At 39.6% G+C, this 19,513-nt stretch overlaps 1 protein-coding gene across 3 annotated transcripts in view; it reads left to right on the plus strand.

The window, feature by feature from the left end:
* Window positions 1-19,513, plus strand: part of SIK2 (salt inducible kinase 2) — a 60,355-nt gene that overhangs the window by 22,883 nt on the left and 17,959 nt on the right. For all 3 annotated transcript variants that reach the window (XM_049799801.1, XM_049799802.1, XM_049799803.1), the window contains 2 exons: window positions 5,822-5,983; window positions 19,308-19,432. In XM_049799801.1, the coding sequence (XP_049655758.1) occupies window positions 5,822-5,983; window positions 19,308-19,432 (287 nt within the window). The remainder of the gene's footprint in view (window positions 1-5,821; window positions 5,984-19,307; window positions 19,433-19,513) is intronic.

Genomic DNA, 19,513 nt, shown 5'->3' on the forward strand with positions numbered 1-19,513 from the left:
ATGCAGACTACTAGACTTTGTGGAATTCTTAAGGCCAAGGTGGTTTGGAAACTTTAAATAAGTCCTGACAGGCTAGAGCCATAAAAGCAAATGACAGCTTGGATTCATCAACCTGTTTGCTGCATTGCTAACAAATGATGTATTAACAGCTTAAAGAGCTGGCTTGCATTCAGTGTAATTTAGTTTGTGCCTTCAATATCTGACTTCACCTTGATATCATATGATTTGTCAGTCATTTTGTGACTGAATGATATTTAGCTTGCAAATATTATGATCTCCCCTTACTGCTAGGCTTTTGTTTGTTCTTGTGCTTTGCCAAGTTAAACCAGCTGACAGTGTATTAAGACTTAGGTAGGTTAGAAGCTCTGAGGAGAGTTTTCAGTTCTGCAGGTTCCAGAGATCACATCTAATGTGCTTTGCTTAAAGATGTTTTTTGAGGGATGCTGAAGTAAGTATACTGCAACTAAGATCTCTAGTCTGCTGCTTCAGATGGCTCAGGAGCAGCCATCTCTGTGCTTGCAAAATGTGTTTGGGAGGTGGTAGCAGCAGTACATGAAATCCTTTCAATCCCACCACAAGTAAAACAAAATTAAGTTACCTCAGTAATGGGGTATAGAACTTTTGCCTAAATAATGCCCCTATAAAACATCTTTGAAATAAGCCTGTTTTACTGACCATATTGAGAAGATGGTGTATTAATGATTGCATCTGTTTATTTAAATGGTATGAGTGAAAATATAATTCATAAGTCACTTTGATAATCAATATGACACTGTCTGGAGCACTTAATGGCAGTGTAGTCTAGTGACCCAAGTGGCAGTAGAGAACTTGTGATGTATAAGAATGCAAGGTCAGTGAAGTGGTCAGTTTTATACAATCCAACAACAAATAATTTTTTAAAATGTTTTTCTGAATATTTGAAAAAATTCTCATGGTTTGTGGGTGGCTCTGTGCCCCCTCCTCCTGAACAACGTATTTCTTTGTCCTTATCTGTAGTAATAATGAAGCAGAAGTGCACCATTGGTGAAGTTTTACTGGAAATGTATTTTCAGGTTTTAGAGTGTGCTTAATGTGAGCTGCTCAAGCTGCCTCTGGTGTCATGGTTTAACCACAGCCAGCAACTAAGTACCACACAGCTGCTCACTCACGCCCCCTTCCCCAGTGGGATGGGGAAGAAAGTGGGGGGGGAGTAAAACTTGCGGGTTGATATAAGAACAGTTTAATAGAACAAAAAGGAAAAAACTAATAATGATAGTAGTAACAATAATAAAATGACAATAATAATAATAAAAGAATTGGCATATAAAGAAGTGATGCATAATGCAATTGCTCACCACCTGCTGATTGACACCCAGTTAGTTCCTGAGCGGCAATCCCCCCCAGCCCTACTCCTCCCAGTTTATATACTAGACATGATGTCACATGGTATGTAATATCCCTTTGGCCAGTTTGAGTCAGCTGTCCTGGCTGTGTCCCCTTCCAACTTCTTGTGCCCCTCTAGCCTTCTTGCTGGCTGGGCACGAGAAGCTGAAAAATCCTTGACTTAAACATTACTTGGCAACAACTGAAACTATCAGTGTGTTATCAACATTCTTCCTGTACTGAACCCAAAACGTAGTACTACATCAGCTACTAGGAAGAAAATTAACTCTATCATCTCAGCCAAAACCAGGACAGTATCTACCCCTTACTCTATACCATCTACATCATGCTCAGGTCCCATACTTTCCATTACAACCTAGTCAATCATCATCACCTTTTCCATCCTTTGAGATAGATAAATATGTATCACATATATATGTACACACACACAGAGGTATCATTCCCTTAGTTTATGGGCCATGTTTATAAAATGTTCATTGAGTTCATTTAGTCCCTGACTTTGGGCTCCAACTGTCATGCCAGTCTTTATGGGCAGGAGGGATGGTGCAAAGTCCTCTCAATCAGCAGAGCAGGATCAGGCTTCAGTGCAGTATGGCCAGCGGGTGACATTGGGCGCAGCAGGAGGATGGTGCACAACGTTGGATTGTTGCATCCTGAAGTCAGTTCTGGTTCCATCACTACTGCGCTTTGCTCAGTTTTATCAAAGTTCATCTTTGCTTGATCTAAGTGATTCTTACTGTAGTACTATGGATATAGCATATAACAATTATAGTGATGATAACATACAGTGGCAGGGTTAAACAGCAACTAACATAATACAATTTAATTCTGGTTATTCTCACCTAAAATCAAATCCCCTTGAGGCACACATCAGACTTCCCCATGTTTTCGCATCACCCACCAAGTGCACCCAGGTCCTTGAGCAAAAGCAATCCCATGAATGAGTTTGCATTTGCCTGAGGCAGGAGTAACCCAGACTGTCTTCCCTAACATTTTTTATGTGCATGATAGGGACTTTTTCCCCTTCTATAGGATGCAAGAGTTCTGACTGGGCAGGGCCACCCCGATTGGCAGATCCTCTGGTGTTGACTAACCAGGTGGCTTTTGCTAAATGTGTATCCCAGCTTTTGAAGGTTCCACCCCCCCTTCCTCTCAATCTAGTCTTTAACAGCCCATTGTGTTGTTTGACTTTCCTGGATACTGGTGCATGATAGGGAATGTGATACACCCACTCAATGCCATGCTCTTTGGCCCAGGTGTCTATGAGGTTGTTTCAGAAATGAGTCCCGTTGTCTGACTCAATTCCTTCTGGGGTGCTGTGTCACCACAAGACTTGCTTCTCAAGGCCCAGGATAGTGTTCCAGGCGGTGGCACGGGGCACAGGATATGTTTCCAGCCCTCCAGTGGTTGCTTCCACCATTGTCAGCACATGGCGCTTGCCTTGGTGGGTTTGTGGGAGTGTGATATAGTCAATCTGCTAGGCCTCCCCATGTTTGTATTTCAGCCACCTCCCACCATACCACAGGGGCTTTAACCACTTGGCTTGCTTAATTGCAGCACATTTCACCTTCATGGATAACTTGTGCGATAGTATCCATGGTCAAGTCCACCCCTTGATCGCGAGCCTATCTGTATGATGCATCTCTTCCCTGATGGCCTGAGGTGTTGTGGGCCCACTGAGCCATAAATAGCTCACTCTTATGTTGCCAGTCCAGATCCATCTGAGCCACTTCAATCTTGGTGGCCCAATCCACCTGCTGGTTATTTTGATGTTCTTCAGTGGCCCGACTCTTGGGTATGTGAACATCTATGTGACATACTTTTGCAACCAGATTCTCTAACTAGGATGCAGTATCTTGCCACAGTGCAGCAGCCCAAATGGGTTTACCTCTGTGCTGCTAGTTGCTTTGCTTCTGTTGCTGTAACCACCCCCAAAGGACATTTGGCACCATCTGTGCATCAGTATAGAGATAGAGCACTGGCCAGTTTTCTCTTTTAGCAATGTCTAAAGCCAGCTGGATGGCTTTCACCTCTGCAAACTGACTCAATTCACTTTCTCCTTCAGCAGTTTCTGTGACTTGTCGTATAGGACTCTATACAGCAGCCTTCCACCTCTGATGTTTTCCCACAATGCAACAGGACCTGTCAGTGAACAGGGCATATTGCCTCTAATTTTCTGACAGTTTATTGTACAGTAGGGCCTCTTCAGCATGCATCACCTCCTCCTCTGGTGACATTCTAAAATCTTTGCCTTCTGGCCAGTCCGTGATCACTTCTAAAATTCCTGGGCGACTGGGGTTTCCTATGAGAGCCCGTTGTGTGATCAGTGCGACCTGCTTGCTCCACGTGGCGTCAGTTGCATGATGTGTAGAGGAGACCCTCCCTTTGAATGTCCAGCCCAGCACTGGCAGTCGGGCTGCTAAGAGGAGGTGTGTTTCAGTACCAACCACTTCCGAGGCAGCTCAGACTCCTTCATATGTGGCCAATATCTTAGTTGGAGTATAGCAAGCTTCAGATCGTCGATATCCCTGATTCCAAATCCTCAGGGGCTGGCCTCGGGTCTCCCCTGGTGCTTATTGCCAGAGACCCTAGGTAGGGCCATTCTCCCCAGCTGTGATGTAGACCACGTTTTTAACATCTTGTCCTGTCAGGACTGGCCCAAGGGCTACTGCATAAACAATCTCACGTTTAATTTGTTCAAAGGCCTGTTGTTGCTCAGGGCCCCATCTAAAATCGTTCTTCTAGGCCACTTGATAAAGAGGGCTTACAATCAGACTGTAATTTGGAATATGCATTCTCCAAAAACCCACAACACCTAAGAAGGCCTGTTTCCTATTTATTAGTCAATGGAGACAAAGCTGCTATTCTGTTGATCACATCCATTGGGATCTGATGATGCCCATCTTGCTTTTTTTTTTTTTTTTCCCCTAAAAACTGGCCTCCTGTGCAGGTCCCTTGATCTTACTTTCATTTATGGCAAAACTGACTTTCAGAAGGATTTGGATTATTCCCTTTCTCAAAAACTTCTTCTGCTGTGTCGCTCCATATGATGATGTCATCAATGTACTGCAGGTGTTCCAGAGCTTCACCTTTTTCCAGTGCAGTCTGGATTAGTCCATGGCAAATGGTGGGGCTGCGTGTGACCCCTGGGGCAGTCAATTCCAGGTGTACTGGACACTCCTCCAAGTAGAAGCAAATTGGTATAAAGCAAGCAGAAAAGCTTAAGTGAAAATGTTGCAAGCGCCTATAAAGCCCATAAACAATATTTTATTTAAAAAAAAAACAAACCACAACCTAATAAAGCCAGGTATTCTGCTTTGGCATTGTGATGGGCAAGACGATTCTTTTTGGATCACTGAGATTACATAACTAGCTTAGAACATACGATTAATCATTTTACTTATGGATTTTGTCAGAGATTCTTATAAATAAACAGAAGTAGGCTCAAAACCTCCATTACATCGTGTGTACTTTTCAACTTGCAGAAGCAGCTGGTTTAACCTGCTAACTGAATTCAAACAGAAATGTTTATGTCAGCTGGTCTGTACATGATGATTCCTGTTCATGGGACTGTCTCTATAAATGATAATTAGGAGGGGCTGGCAGCAGCTCCAGCAGTTTAGTTCCTGCTCAGTTTTTTGTTTATCTTCAGTACTAGTTGTGATGCAGCAAGTGGTTGGAGATTGCTATGTATGTATATGCTCAGCCCTGGCTTGTGATCACTGGGTACAATATTTATATGCATTTGCTACACCTTGGCCGTTAACTGCGTTCTTTGTAGGATATTGAAGGCAGTTCTGAAACCATCCTAACAGTTGATTCTTTGATTTTATGCCTCGTAAGAGAAACAATAGAATTGGCTATAGAAGCTGTTTCTGTCAAGACTGACACAGCTGCTGCTTCACTTGTTTTTTGTTCCTGAGGATAAATGAAGTCTTCAGTTTCAGAGCTATCATTTTTTACAACATAATTAAATATGAAAACAAAATGTTCTTTCTGCTTGTGATGCAATGAAGACAGAGGTCAGGATGGGTACCTGATGGCTACTTTTAGCCACCACACAGCCTCTGTTGAGGCTTCAGAGGGAGAAGTGTGGAGTGAAGCTTGCATGAACTGATAGAAGTCTAAAGCTTTAATTACCTCATGATGGTGAAGCCAGTTATTCCAAGTATTACCCATTCCACAGGAGTTGTGTTATATGAAAATATTTATCAGACTAGTCAGGTAACTATAAAAGAAGGAACAGAGATAGAGTTTCATTATACAGCAGCTTTTTCTTACTCTTTTTTCCATTCTTTTGGAGGGGAGGGTGAAAACTGGGATTGGCTGAAATACTTTTTGAGTTTCCTAATTGAGTGCTAATTATTTGAGATAAATTATTTAGTTTCAGAGTTGTTGCTTGTTGTCTAATCCATTTAAACCTGCTTTATTTTAACAGATTACCTCGCCAGCCATGGCCGTCTAAGTGAGTCTGAGGCCAGGCGCAAATTCTGGCAGATCCTCTCAGCAGTGGAGTATTGCCATGGTCGAAAGATTGTTCACCGTGACCTGAAGGCTGAAAATCTTTTGCTTGACAACAACATGAATATCAAAATAGCAGGTACTCAGAATATAGATGGTATTCAGTAACACCATATTTTTATGAAGGCCGTTCCAGTAATTCAATTGTTGCTGCCTAGGATATCCTGCTGTGCTTAAGGTACAGAAAATCAGAGTAGTAATACATGTAATATTTTTGCATTAGGGATATCACAGGACATGTAGCTAAAATAATTCCTAGATTAGCTCTATTATACTTTCAGGAAAAAGGAAATTATTTTTAGAGTTATAGTCACTTTTTGTGGGTGTCATAACTATCTATAATGCTGCCAGATGTTCAGGTTAAAACAGAGTTGATCAAATAGTTTCTTTCAACATTAGAAAAACTCAAAATGAAAGCTTATTGATTTTATTCTTTTTGCATGCATGATTTCATTTTAATTATAAATTTAGACACAGCAGATGTTGCTAGAAAGGAAATAATTTTGGGAGTTGTCAACTCATTACAATTCCATGAATCCCTCCATGCTGACTTTAGCCCAGTGACACTTGAAATGGTAAAGCTAGATAACATCTTGATTTGGGGGACTATTGAACTTCAGTCATCAATAATACAGGAGCCGTAAAGGAAGGCCAACTGCTATAAGAAGCTGGTTTGTATAGGAGTAAGCTTCTTACTTCTGGGAAAGAAGTGTGACTAGATAGCCAATCAGGCTGAGAAAGGTAAAGGGATAAAACATTTCTGAGTTGTAGATCACTGCTGGATTATTTTACCCTTGAACTTCCTCTGGCACTTCTGAAATGGATGAACTGAAAACGTATCTTGATCTTTAATGCTTTCTGTAAGGATAAAATTGCAGAAAAGTATTAAATGTGCCAGCAGCTCTCTAAAAGATGCACTCCTTTTTGTCTATGGAGTACGAAGACAATGTCCTTAAAGGTTTAAAAGGAAAAGTTAACACCTGTTTAACTGGTTAGCATCTGTCATAAAGATTTGACACTTTTTTTCTGCAATACTACAGCAAACATTGGGAAGACTGGGCAATGAATTCTGGGGATTAACTTCACCCTCAGGAAAAATCTTTTAAATCCTTTCAAGTCATCTTTATCAGAACGGGAAATCTACACAATCTTTTAAAATGAGCATTCACCTTTGAGATGAAAATTATTTCTTCAGCAAGAATTTTATCCTCTTTAAACTCAGAGAAAAGGAACCTGTAGTCATTGCTATAAAAAAAACAAAACAAACAACAACATAGGTTATCTGTGCCTATGAAATGGAATTTTGCTGAAGGAATAAGAAGGATTTCTTATCAATGTATGTATTAATGGAGTAGCTGTCTCAGATACTGGATATGTTTGTTGCTTTTGTATTGACCTTTGGTTTTGTCCGTACATTTAAAATATTCACTTCTTCATTCCTTTACCACCACCTTTCCACCTGTAGCATCTTTTTCACATGGTTTAAGAGTTTACAGAAAGGTTAGGTGACGGATAAATCAAATTTGAGGAAAAGGAAAGTACAGCTATGTGTGTTCCAGAACCGTGATTTTCATAAGAGTATTAGGCTACTGTTTGTTATCAAATCTGAATGTAAGGTGGGTTTTTTTGGCAGAAGGAACAGTGTGGAAAACAAATTCTCTGAAGCTAGAGAGAGAAGCCTGTTAATCTGCTCTTTGGCATGTTGTCTGTATTTCATGGCCCTTTAGCATCTCAGTGTGGGAATTTTGCAGCAGGTTCAGAAAAGCTGTAAAAATTGTTATTTAACACTTTATATAAATTAATAACAGAGTTTTTGCAGTAGCCTCTTTAATTTCATTTGATATTAAACTGTTCATGGTTGTCTTTTAATTTTCTCTATATTCTGTTGTGGGCTTTTGTACTAACAAACTGTAAAAATACCAAAAGCTATCATCAGATGAAGTAAAAGGCTTTTGCAACTGTTGTAGCAGGAAGATGCGGTTCTGGTATAAGTTCTTATTTAGGGCATTTGATACCTGAAGAAGGCTAAAGAAACATTTTGGGATGGAGATGATGTCTGGACTTTATAATGAAGTGGCCCATGTCTAATAACTAGTAATATTGAGATTGAATTTGTGGTGATGTCTCAAAATTCTGCAAACTAAAAGGGACACCTGGACTGTTTGCTCACAGATGTTGGTAATAAGGCTGTGAATTTGACAGTGAAGGTGTTTTGGTACTTTGAGCTTTAATTTAGTGGGTTCATCAGCACTACCATTTGTAGAGTACTTTCACTTTTCCTGATTTCAAACTTGCATTTATTTCTAGCAGCTACTGACAATCATAGTACCTGGAGATTTATGACAGACATACAACTGTATCTACCAGGACAATGTATGGCTTCAGTAATTACTGTGTCTAAGGGCTGCAAGTCACATGGACCCCATTTACTATGAGTAACTGAACTAAATATAAGGGAATTTTTGTGCTGTTGTTCATGTGTGCTTTCTTTCCTCATCTTCTGATCAGCTGTTCTTCTCCCCATTTCCACCACCACATTCCATCCCTTCTAATTTCTCTTCCTCCACGTCAGTGTTTTGCACTGTAGCTTGTCACGTTCAGCCTGGCATAGTTTTTCAGAACTCGTCAGGGGCCTCAACTGTGCTGGAATGGGGCTGTATTCAGAGGTATTCCTTTCATGGATGTCCTTAGCACTGCGGGGATGCAAGTTCCCTCCCTGCCTCCCTGAACACTGCAGTACAAGCGTGACACAGACTCACAAAAACACTATTTCAAAGGCATCTCAGGAGACCCGTTAACCGAAGAAGGGTTAGAGACATGAACTGTTCTGTCACGGGGAATTTCAGTGCATAGGTTCTCCAGGAACTCAAATAAAAATATTGGTAGTTTAAAAAAAGGTAGTTACTAGATCCCATCAGCTGCTGCTATCTCTTTCCTCCTCTTAGCTGCTCTTGTGTTCTACCTCTGTATTACAAGAAGTTAATTACAGGTGAACTGTATGTAAATGATCACAATAATTGGTGGTGATTCATACAGTCTGATTCTTTCATGTATCTTTGTCAAGATTGATAGCAATCCCTTATGCAGCTTTGGTGAAAAAATAGCTGGAGGAAAGTTATGACTGCTAGAAACTTTGTACTGATTTGTGCTGAGTCAGTTGTTTTATTTTTCTCTGTAAAGCAGGTAGATGATGAATTCCACAGAATGGTTCATCAGTGATTTTGGAGTTATCTGGTGCTGTGCAGATCCCTGAGAACAGTCTCTTTCCAGTGGTTCATTTATCAAACTGTGGAAGAACACAGGGCAGCCAGGATCCCACCTCTGATAGCTAGAATTAGTCTCTAATTCAAATTAATCTAGGAATTGAAAATCAACACAGTAACTGATGAAATTATTTTGACAGAAAGCTCTGCAGTGTCAGTGTTTGCATTGGGCACCAGCACTATGTGCCAGGGCTGCCCCTTGCTGATCACTCCAAGCGGCTATGGAATCCACATCAGTACTCGTGGCCATTCCAGGCTCTTCCTAACTTCCAGTGGACCTCTTGACTCTTTCTGATGTTTCTAAAACTTTTATTGAAGCTTTTACTGTTTAAGAATACAACATTTTTAGTCAAATTCAGAAACGTGCATAAAGTTACCTCTGTATTTCAGCTACCAGAATAAACTTAAGATTAAAAAATTAGTGTTCTTAAAACTGTGACCTGATGAGACTGCCGTCTTTTATGCTTAAACAAGAAGGCTGGATTGAAATTTAATAGTCTTATGTTAATATTGCTCTAAAAGGAAGAGGATAGATATAATTCAAAGGATCTTTGTTTTCAGTATTAGTAACTGGACAAGAAAGGGAGGATGCATAAAGATCTTGAGGTGAGAGGTTTGATAGACTTTTCTAGAAGATGCTAGGTAGTTGGGAGCAAAAGCCTCAAACTTAAATTTTAGCACAAGTAACATAAAAGAAGGTATTAATCAGATAAAATGTCATCTACTGAGAAGGTTGTGGCTGAAGAATGCCATACCAGGTGGTCTCCATCAGGTTTGATGTTGAATTTGTTTCTAGCACTAGCAAGGTAAACCTTTGCTCTTCTCGAAGTTATTCCCTGTCAATAGCTGGATTGTTCATGTAACCTTTACATTTTGCTGGTTTTTGAAGGGATCATAAAGGCTGGATTTCAGTTACTGGTCACTGATACGCTATGCTGTCATCAAATAAAACTTGTTCATTGTCTGTACAGTGAAATATCCACGCATTTGTGAAAATTAAATACAGCTCTGAATTGAGGATGGAATAGTGAGCTTTTCTCTGTATACTTCCAGCCCCACAAAACTGCCAGATTAAGATGCCTTATAGATGTCTGCAGAAATCATGCCATCTTGATGGTAAAGCTACTGTGTTTGAACCAGATCAGGTAGGAGAGACTGTTATTTTGAAGTAGGTTGTAGTGCTGGTTTGTCTTGCTGGTGGACAGTAAAATATGCATTGACGTCAGAACTGGCTGATCAGCATTCAGTTCATGAAGTGGGTCAGGTTTGTTTCTAACACACTCATACCTTTCCTTTATCAGTACGTCTCTCCTGAATAGCTCAGTATCTCTCCTTTGCTCATATTACTATTAAAACAAAAGATCCATGTGGCTCTTATGAAGCCAGGCAGATTGAATTCTGTTGGTAATTTTAGAAGAATGGATTAATTATAGCTTTGAAGCTAGTATCCCTTCTAAAGGATTTTTAGTTGTACAAATTAGAGACTACCTCATATTGCTAGATGCACCACAGAAGTTGCAGTGGCTCTGGCAGGGAGCTTCCATTTCTCAAATTGCTAACTGGTCTGAAATCTTAGTCTGTTTCCATTTTTAATGGGAAAACAGATTCCATTTAAATGATGTATGTTCAAAAAATTATACCTTCTAAATTCAAGATTATTCTAAAGGGGGTAATGAGATTGAGAAACAAAATACTGCAAATGTTGAGAGCCAATATTTGCAGATTGCACAAAGACAGTTTATTCAACTGAACACAATGCCGCAAATGATTGGGTTTTTTTAACATGCAGATTCAGGCAAATGTTAAGAACATCACTCCATTATATAATCTCAGTCCTCTGGTAATGAGTCCAATTTCAGTCCTTTTAGAATTCTGTGGCTGGCATATGTTTTTTTGAGGACTGGCACATTTTGCCCTTAAACATCAGTTATGTTCTTAAAATCTGTTTCTCTGGAATAGGAAATCTTAACAGTGTTCTTAGGTTAAAAATTATTACCTTTGATCCAGAATGATTATGGTAGATCAGCAATTGCAAAGTAGAAACAAGGTGGCAGGGGGAAGAGAGAATGAGAGACTAGCGATTGTTTTGTCTTAATTGAATCCTGGCCATTATAACACTCCAAAAAGTGGGACAACTAAACTGACAATGCAATAATTAAAAATTGAGGAAGCCCAATGGACCGAGCATCCAATATCCTATCTAAATCCTGAACTTTTTCTTTGAAATGGTTTTCATGGATGCTATCAATTCTTGAGTTCTTAAGAAATGGTTTAACGTCATTTGAAGATATAAGCGTAGAAAGCATAATGGAAACAAAAAAGGTAACCATAATAATTTACGTACCCTAACAAATAACGCTGATCTCCCTGCATGGGTAATTATTTTGTCCAACAACAGAATATAATTGGATTTCTAAAGATAAGAGCAGATTGCTGAAATATGCAACACTGTTTTTAAGTTCTATGTTACATGAAAAAGTCCAGTATGAATTAGTAGGTATCTGGCTCTTACTGTCCTTTATATTACCAATGCATGCTATTTTTTCAGCAGAAATTCATAACTTGAAGGATATTGGTGTTCCCTGCCCATGAAAAAGGGAAGAAATGAACGTTTTAGAACTGCAGATCAAAGAAGAAGGAACCATTTTCCAGGTTTATAAGACATACTCCTAGATAAGGCACACAGACTCACCAGGAATTCCATACTCTGTCAGATCCATCTAGCGGTGACGGGGAGAGTAAACCAGGCTGGCCATTTTCTGCAGCCTATTCTCCTTGTGCTTGTCCCTACCCCCAAACCCCACCAGCTAGTATTATTGTCTTAGTGCTTATACAGAGTGCATCCTTCACTGTTCCTTTTAGTATCAATTTACAGACCTTTCATTCATGGATTTGCCTGATAAAACTTAATCATCTACGCTGTCACAAGACCATCAGAAGCAAGCAAATTGCTGCTGTTCCACCCAGTGAAGCACTGCCTCGACAGTGTAAGTTCTGTAATTCTATTGCTGAGATGGGGGCAAAGGTAAAAGCCTTGCAAGGATCATGCTATATTCAGTTCTAAGATGTCCTTGCTCTTGAGCTACTTTTGGCAACCATAAATAAAACTATTATGTGTTATGAAATGAAGCATGTAAAGATAATAGTAAAAAAACCAAAAATCCTAATTGTAACGTAAACCTGAAGCTTCTCTTACGTTGATCAGTCATACTTAAGACTCTGTTCTGTCTTTTGCTGTTCAGATTTATTCATGTTTCTTTTTGAAGTGGCTTCCACATGTTCACGTTTACTAAAGAGCTAACTTTAAATCCAGCCTGGATAGGCAAAGAGTTTCACTTTCTTAGGAACTGCGATCTTGTGTATTTCTAAGCGGGTCATGCTTTCTATAGCTATGCTTACAAATATATGTACATGTACTCGTGAATCCGGTACAAAGATTTGAGGGTGGCACCTGATTAGGAGCTGTAGTTCCGAGATAAAGATTGATATTTATCTGCAGTACTAAGAGGATTTTGAAAATCGTGACAAATTCAAGATAAGTGAAGGGAGAGATCAGATTTAATGACACCTACACAGATGGCAGAATGCTTCTGAGAGAAGAAATTGCTTCATCTCTCCTGAAGTATCATCAAGGTTGCCAAGCCAATTATGTGTGAAGAAAAGTCTCCTCAAAGAGAATAAAAAAAATTCACAAGAAAAGTCTAGCTGTGATAGGAAAAAGGCAGATGACATACAGCGATTGTGGGATTTTTTTGGTAGAAGATTTTGTTGTTTTGCCCTCTTATTACAGCTGAAGTTGCAGTTGTTTCAGAACTGGAGGATGATGTAAAAGGAAGGATAGCATGAATGTTATATTCAGTGTTTCCTATGTAGATTTGAAATCTGAGCTGACCTTGGCCGTATGCACCTCCAGAGTATGGTGACATGCCAGGAAGCCATTGTGTAACCGTTCATGCAACTGCTGGGCATTCTGTGTGCTTGCAGAACATGACACTTGTGGATCTTGCGTGTAGTTTGACCTCCAAATAGTCTTTCTGGCATCGTAGCCTTCTTACTCATAGGCAGTGGGGCTCTTCTATGATTACGGACAAGTCCCAAAAGTTCATTGCTGTGAGATTGGGTATCTGATTTTCTGACTTTGAACTAATACAGTGACCTTGGGCTGATGTTGGGGATTCAACGTCTTGAGAGTTCCACCTGTACCAGCTATTTAGAGTAGTGTAAGATATTATCATGTGACAAAGTATGTTAATTATCTGGAATCCACCATTAATATAGGGACATTGGGTTAAAAGGGTAGAATGAAGCTTAAATATTTGTCTGTCTTAAGTTTCCAGTCTGATTGTTGACAACGCAAAAACAGATGAGGGATAGGAGTATCCCATGTCATCACAAAAATGACAGCTCATCATTAGCAGTCAGGACACAGATACATAAATCTCTAAGGAGCTATAGTGATTGTAGATCTGATTTAATCAGTGACTGTTTCCAGCAAACTCAATCATTTATATGTGAACTAGAGTTTATCTTTTAAAAAGCCCTCAAATTTCTAGTCAGATTTTTAAGTAATTGATCTACCAAATACTACTGTGCTGCCTTAGAAGGAGATTCTAAATCAAATCTGTTAAGATAAATCATGAAGTATAATGTTTTTGAAGTTATTTATGCCCCAGAGTCCCTTTACCAAGCAGTTTGCTTAAGTCTGAAGGCTCTGATCATCCTCTTTATTCAGTAGATTCTCATGAATTTTTTCTTCCAAACTGAAGCCATGGGCTGCACCTCCTTATTTATCACTAGGATCATTTTAGCAGATTTGATGTCAGATAAGTCCTGTAGTTCTAGTCTTGAAGGGAGGATGACAAGGCTATCTAATGACCAAATCAGCTTTCCTAGAACAGATTTACTCATTCAGAACAAAAGCATTTTGGGGAGAAAGGGGAAAAGGTAAAACTGGAAGGATCTAAGAGATACACCTATTTCTGCTTTGTGTGAATGCAAAAAAAGGTTATGGTTAGTTTGAGATTACAAGTAAAAAGGATTAATTCTACAACTGTGGGTGACACTGAAGAGTTGCATGGATTGAATTACTGTAAGCAGATCTTATTCATGGAGTGCTAAGGACCTGAATCTTTGCAGAATTATTGTTGTAGAGGAATTGACATGCCAAGTTTCTACGGTCTTTAACATGTTGCTATTATTATTAGCCCTTTATAATGACTTTGCAAATCCCATCTCAACAGGTGTTTTGAACTGTCCAGAAAAGAGCAGTAATATTCTATTCCATACTCTCTCTGCTGCATATTGGAAGTGGGTGTCCTAAAATTACTCCTATGCTTAGGTTTTATCTGCATACAAGGGTTCCTGCAGCAAATGGTGCAGTTACTGTTTGTGCAATTGTCAGCTGTCTCTGGAACTATGTCCTGTGTAGCTGCACTGAGGCACTTTGGGATCACTTCCAGGACAGATAAAGAATGGATACTTTTTTTTCCTGCAAGAATTACGAGAATGGCTTGGGAGTTACTGGCACCAGAGAGATTTAGCTCTTGTCATTGCAGCAGTTACTGGACTTTACCTGGAGTGTACAAGGAGCCAGAGCAGTTACCTGCTCATTTGTCTGAGTTTTCAGGGTACCTGCAGATTCAAATTGGAGGTTTTTCTGGGTGGATAATTGCAGGGTTAGTGCAACCTAGGAAAAGTTTTTGACAACCCAGTATGGAATTATCTGTAATAGGCTCAGCCCCTGGCCTAGTATTTTTAAGGGGTCTAGACAAATAAAGAGCAGTCTTTTGGTGGCTCTAGGTTAGACCTAGAAGCTTCAGGTGTGTGGTCAGGTAGTTGAAAGTAGATGCAGCCCATTTTCCTATGTTTTCAACACGACCTTGTTGCTGTTGCTAATTAAGCCAGTATCTTTATCATCCAATCATGGACTAGCCTGATAGGAGTAACCTGCTTATTTTTAGACTTGGTCTTTTATGATAGCAAATTCAGAAATCTCTGTAATAAGATTTCACAGAATGACTAGTTTATTTAAAAGAAAAGGCAATTTCTGATCAGTTGTTGAGACAGGGATTGAAGTATGTACAGAATATTGGACTGTATAGTTACAACTGAGGGAAAACCAGGTAAGACCAATGCTTACAAAAGGAAATGAGACTTGGCGCTTCTCCTTATACCCTGATGTATTTGGGTCACTGGACTGAGATGTGCCCAGAATATGTGATGTACATTAAAAGTGACAGAAAGTTTACAGCAGAATTACAGCATCGAATTTCAGGCTGTGGAAATGTTGAAGCAAAAGTTTTCAGCAGAGAGTGACTGGTTTCTATTTGTTGTTTCAAGAATGACCAGGCACTTAGGCTTCGCCCTGGCCTGGATCAGTCACTGATTTGTTACTTGTATTTGGGCTAGTCTGTTAAATTCTCTGTTCCAGTGTCCTCACCTGTAAAAGTGGTATGCTGTTTCACACCCTAAAACCCCTCATAAGAGAGACAAATTCCATAATCAATACCTTGAAATACCTAAATACAAAGAGCTGCTTTATGTATGTTGCAAAATGTTTCTAAAGATGCATTTTTTGTGGAAGAACACCGCTGAGAACTGGTCTAATTGAGGTTAGACATTTAGATTGCTCTGTCTAGCTGTTCCTTCAAGATTACCACAAGTGATCTTTAGAAAAAAGGATAAAATGAGGACAGAATGACATTGATTTGTGTGTGTGTAACTGTGGCTGACCTACAGTTACCAGTTACATACCTGAATCAAATGGACCAGCAACACAAGGTATGTAAAAAAGGCCAGTTTGTATTATGAATGTCCTCCAGTAATTGCTGCTAAATGGAATAGTGACTGGTTTTATTACCTTACAGTGCATGTTACCCACTGTAGAGATTTCCATACTGAGAGCTGGATAGTTGCATAGTCTTGATTCTATATTATTACTAATTAGCGCATTTCATTAAAGACAACTGAAAATATCTGCTTTTATTAGTGGTACTGTTTAATACAATGGAGAGTCAACAGCATGGTGCAGTAAGGAAGCAGGGATAAGGAAGGTGTTAAAGAGACAGTCTTTGTAATAAGAATTAACCAGTGGTACACAAAGACTTGAAATCTCTTTCTTAAGTCTTGTAGGTTTCTTGCTGAAATCTTTAGTGACCTTGTAGTTAAAAGAATTAATGAAATCAGCCAAAAGGCCTACGAGATCATGCTGTTTGTGTGTATGTTTCTCAGATAACTTTTGAACCTGTAGCTTGCTCGTAACCAAATTTGACAGAGCAGGAACCTCAAAAGGCAAAAACATTCCTGCAGGTTCCTGTATAGATGTTAAAGGAGTGGGTGGTATGTCTTAACCTGTGGAAACAGTTGCAGAAGGAGCTACAGAAATGATCAGAGGGATAGAACATGCCTCCTATGAGGACAGGCTGAGAGACTTGGGGTTGTTCAGCCTGGAGAAGAGAAAGCTGCAGAGAGACCTTATTGTGGCCTTTCAGTACTTAAAGGGGGCTTCTAAGAAAGATGGGGACAAACGTTTTAGTAGGGCCTATTACAACAGGACAAGGGGGAGTGGTTTTAAACTAAAAGAGGGTAGATTTAGACTAGATAAAAGGAAGAAGGTTTTTTGCAATGAAAGTGTTGAAATGCTGGAACAGGTTGCCCAGAGAGGTGGTAGATGCCCCATCCCTGGAAATACTCAAGGCCAGGTTGGACAGGGCTCTGAGCAACCTGATCTAGTTGAAGACCTCCCTGCTTATTGCAGGGGGGGGTTGGACTAGATGACCTTTAAAGGTCCCTTTCAACCCAAACTATTCTATACTTATTACATGCTAAGGAAAATCTTGGAAGACAGAAGGAAAAAAATGCTCTAAAAGCCTTTTCAGTTCTGGTGTTTCCAAAACTGCTTCTTCCACCTATGTTTATTTTTGATGTATGTTGCAGGAAGAGTTCTGTTAAAAGAACTGCTGGAGCTCTCCTGTCCTGTTAGGAAAGCAACCAAATACCTTTACTGTTAAGCTCGGTGTAAGTAGTCTGATTCAATTTCCATACCGCTTCTCTAAAACAACTCCAGGTTAACTTTATCTAAGCCTGGTAAGTTTTTGTTTAATATCTCTGTATTGCTTTGATTCTGAGGGTTCTCTTGTGGTTTTATAGCTCATTATGTATGATGAGAGAGCCAGGCTCTTTCTTCTGAGTAACACAACCTGTACAAATAGAAGTAAATGGAGTGGTACCAGCAGTGCCTGTACTGTGTCTGCTAACCACAGTGTTTATCAGTTTTGCTATCTACTGATCAGTGCCACATTGTATTAATATACCTCTGAGGCATTTGGTGCTCTATAGTACTAAATCAACAGCCTGATTACTGTTTATCAACACTGTTGACTTTCACAGGATTCCTTGAGTCACACCAGCATGCAGTATTACTCTGCAGGAGCCTGGTTAGCTACAAGGGTAAAAGCATTATCACCTTAAGAAAAGAAACACCTTCTGTAACCTTCTACTGCATAGTTTACTCCAGTGTGGAAAAAGTGGCAGGGAGCAGTTAAATCATTGTTCACACAGTAGATCAGTGACGAACGTAAACAATGTTGCAGTGCTTGACAGTCTTTGCATGTCACTTGCCAATGCTCCATTCTGTATTTCCTTCAGAGGTACAGCTGACCAGTTAGTGAATTGAAGCCAGTTTACCTGAAAGCCATAAATCCAAAGAATATTTGGATCTCTCTCCTTGAGAACTTCTTCTTTGCTTTAGTATTAACAGCATTTGTTGTCACAGAGAACATATAGGGTGGCCTGTAAGACAAGTGGAATAGAGAACTAAGCAGTACAGAGCAGTAATGCTGGGAGCAACAGGGAGAAATGTTAGCTTCATTGAATTCCATGAAAAAACTCCACTAGACTTCAGTGGAGCATGTATTTTGATTCATGGTATGAACAGGTGTATCCAAACACTGTGCTCTAATGGCTTTTATTAAAAGCCTGATGAATAAAGAGCCTTGTATATTAATACAAGTGTCATGGAAGGAGTGTATTCTGAATAGGTATCTGAGTGGATGTAGGAAGGACTACTAGAATCCTGGCAGGAAGAGTAAAGAATGCTAAAGCAAATGGTTTATGAACTAAGCAAAGGGAGTGAGAGTGATGGCAGGATATAAAAGGAACTGGAGGATCTGGGCTGTGAAGAGCTACAAAGACACTGGGAAGAGTGGAGTGGAAGGCAAGAGAGCTACAGATTGAAGCACCAGGGAGTGGTAGCAGCCACCTGAAATTCTGCATTTTTAAAATAATCAGTTTCAGTTCAGTTACTAAGCCAGCTTCCTCAATATTAATGTTGGTTGCTGTATTGTTCTAGTAAAAAAAAAAAGGGGGGGCAACCTAGGAGAGCAGCAACAGGGGAAGCTAAAAAAAAAAATTGTATCAGACTCTATCTGACTTTATGTCTCTATGCAAAAGTGGCTGTCATTTTGCTTTTCACTACTAGATTATTACAACTGGTGACTAATACTGAAGTCCCATGGGACCCACGTCCCATGGGTCCCGTATTAAGTCATAAGAAGAAACATTTAAAAGAATTGCTTACTTGTGGAATGGTAGATTTCAGTCGTAGATTGTAAAGGGCTGTAGACAATCCCAGTAGCAGAGTTTCCTTCCTAGGAAAAGGTTTTGTGTTTTCCCATGCTTGTTGCTTTTGGCAGAGTTCCTTCCCATCTCCAAAGTTGATGCTTTTGTTGTCAAAATTCGTTGTGTATCCAAGGCTAGAGAGCACCTAAAGAAAACTCACAAAATCTCAGATATCTCTTGGCAAGTAAATAAGCTCATATATATGCATGATTTTCTGTTTGTTGAATTTTAGTGGTAGCTGTTTATAAATTTGGATTTAGCAAACTGGTAGAAGTTTACTCAAAACTCCTACAGGTTGTGAAGTTTTGCAGAGTGTTTTAATAACTATGTAGTTGTCATGAAAATAGCAGTATAGGACAGTCAGCATCCCAATAAATTTTTTTCAGTGGGAGTACTGATAAAAGGATTTGTGATAGAGCCCTTCATAAATGAAAGTGAGCTTTCAAGCTTAGTCCATGCATACAGTTATTCTTTGTCATGCAACTGGAGTTTGGAGTGACTTTCCCCTTAATTTCTCAACAGATTTTGGATTTGGAAATTTCTATAAGAGTGGTGAGCCTCTGACGACATGGTGTGGAAGCCCACCATATGCAGCCCCAGAAGTCTTTGAAGGACAGCAATACGAGGGACCCCAGCTGGATATCTGGGTATCATTATTCTTTTTTTTAACTGAATTCAAGTCAACTTTTAGGAAGCTGTAACAGAGGAATTGTCTTTGATTTTTCTTA

This window comes from Accipiter gentilis, chromosome 5 (assembly GCF_929443795.1).
Source record: "Accipiter gentilis chromosome 5, bAccGen1.1, whole genome shotgun sequence".
Lineage (NCBI taxonomy): Eukaryota > Metazoa > Chordata > Aves > Accipitriformes > Accipitridae > Astur > Astur gentilis.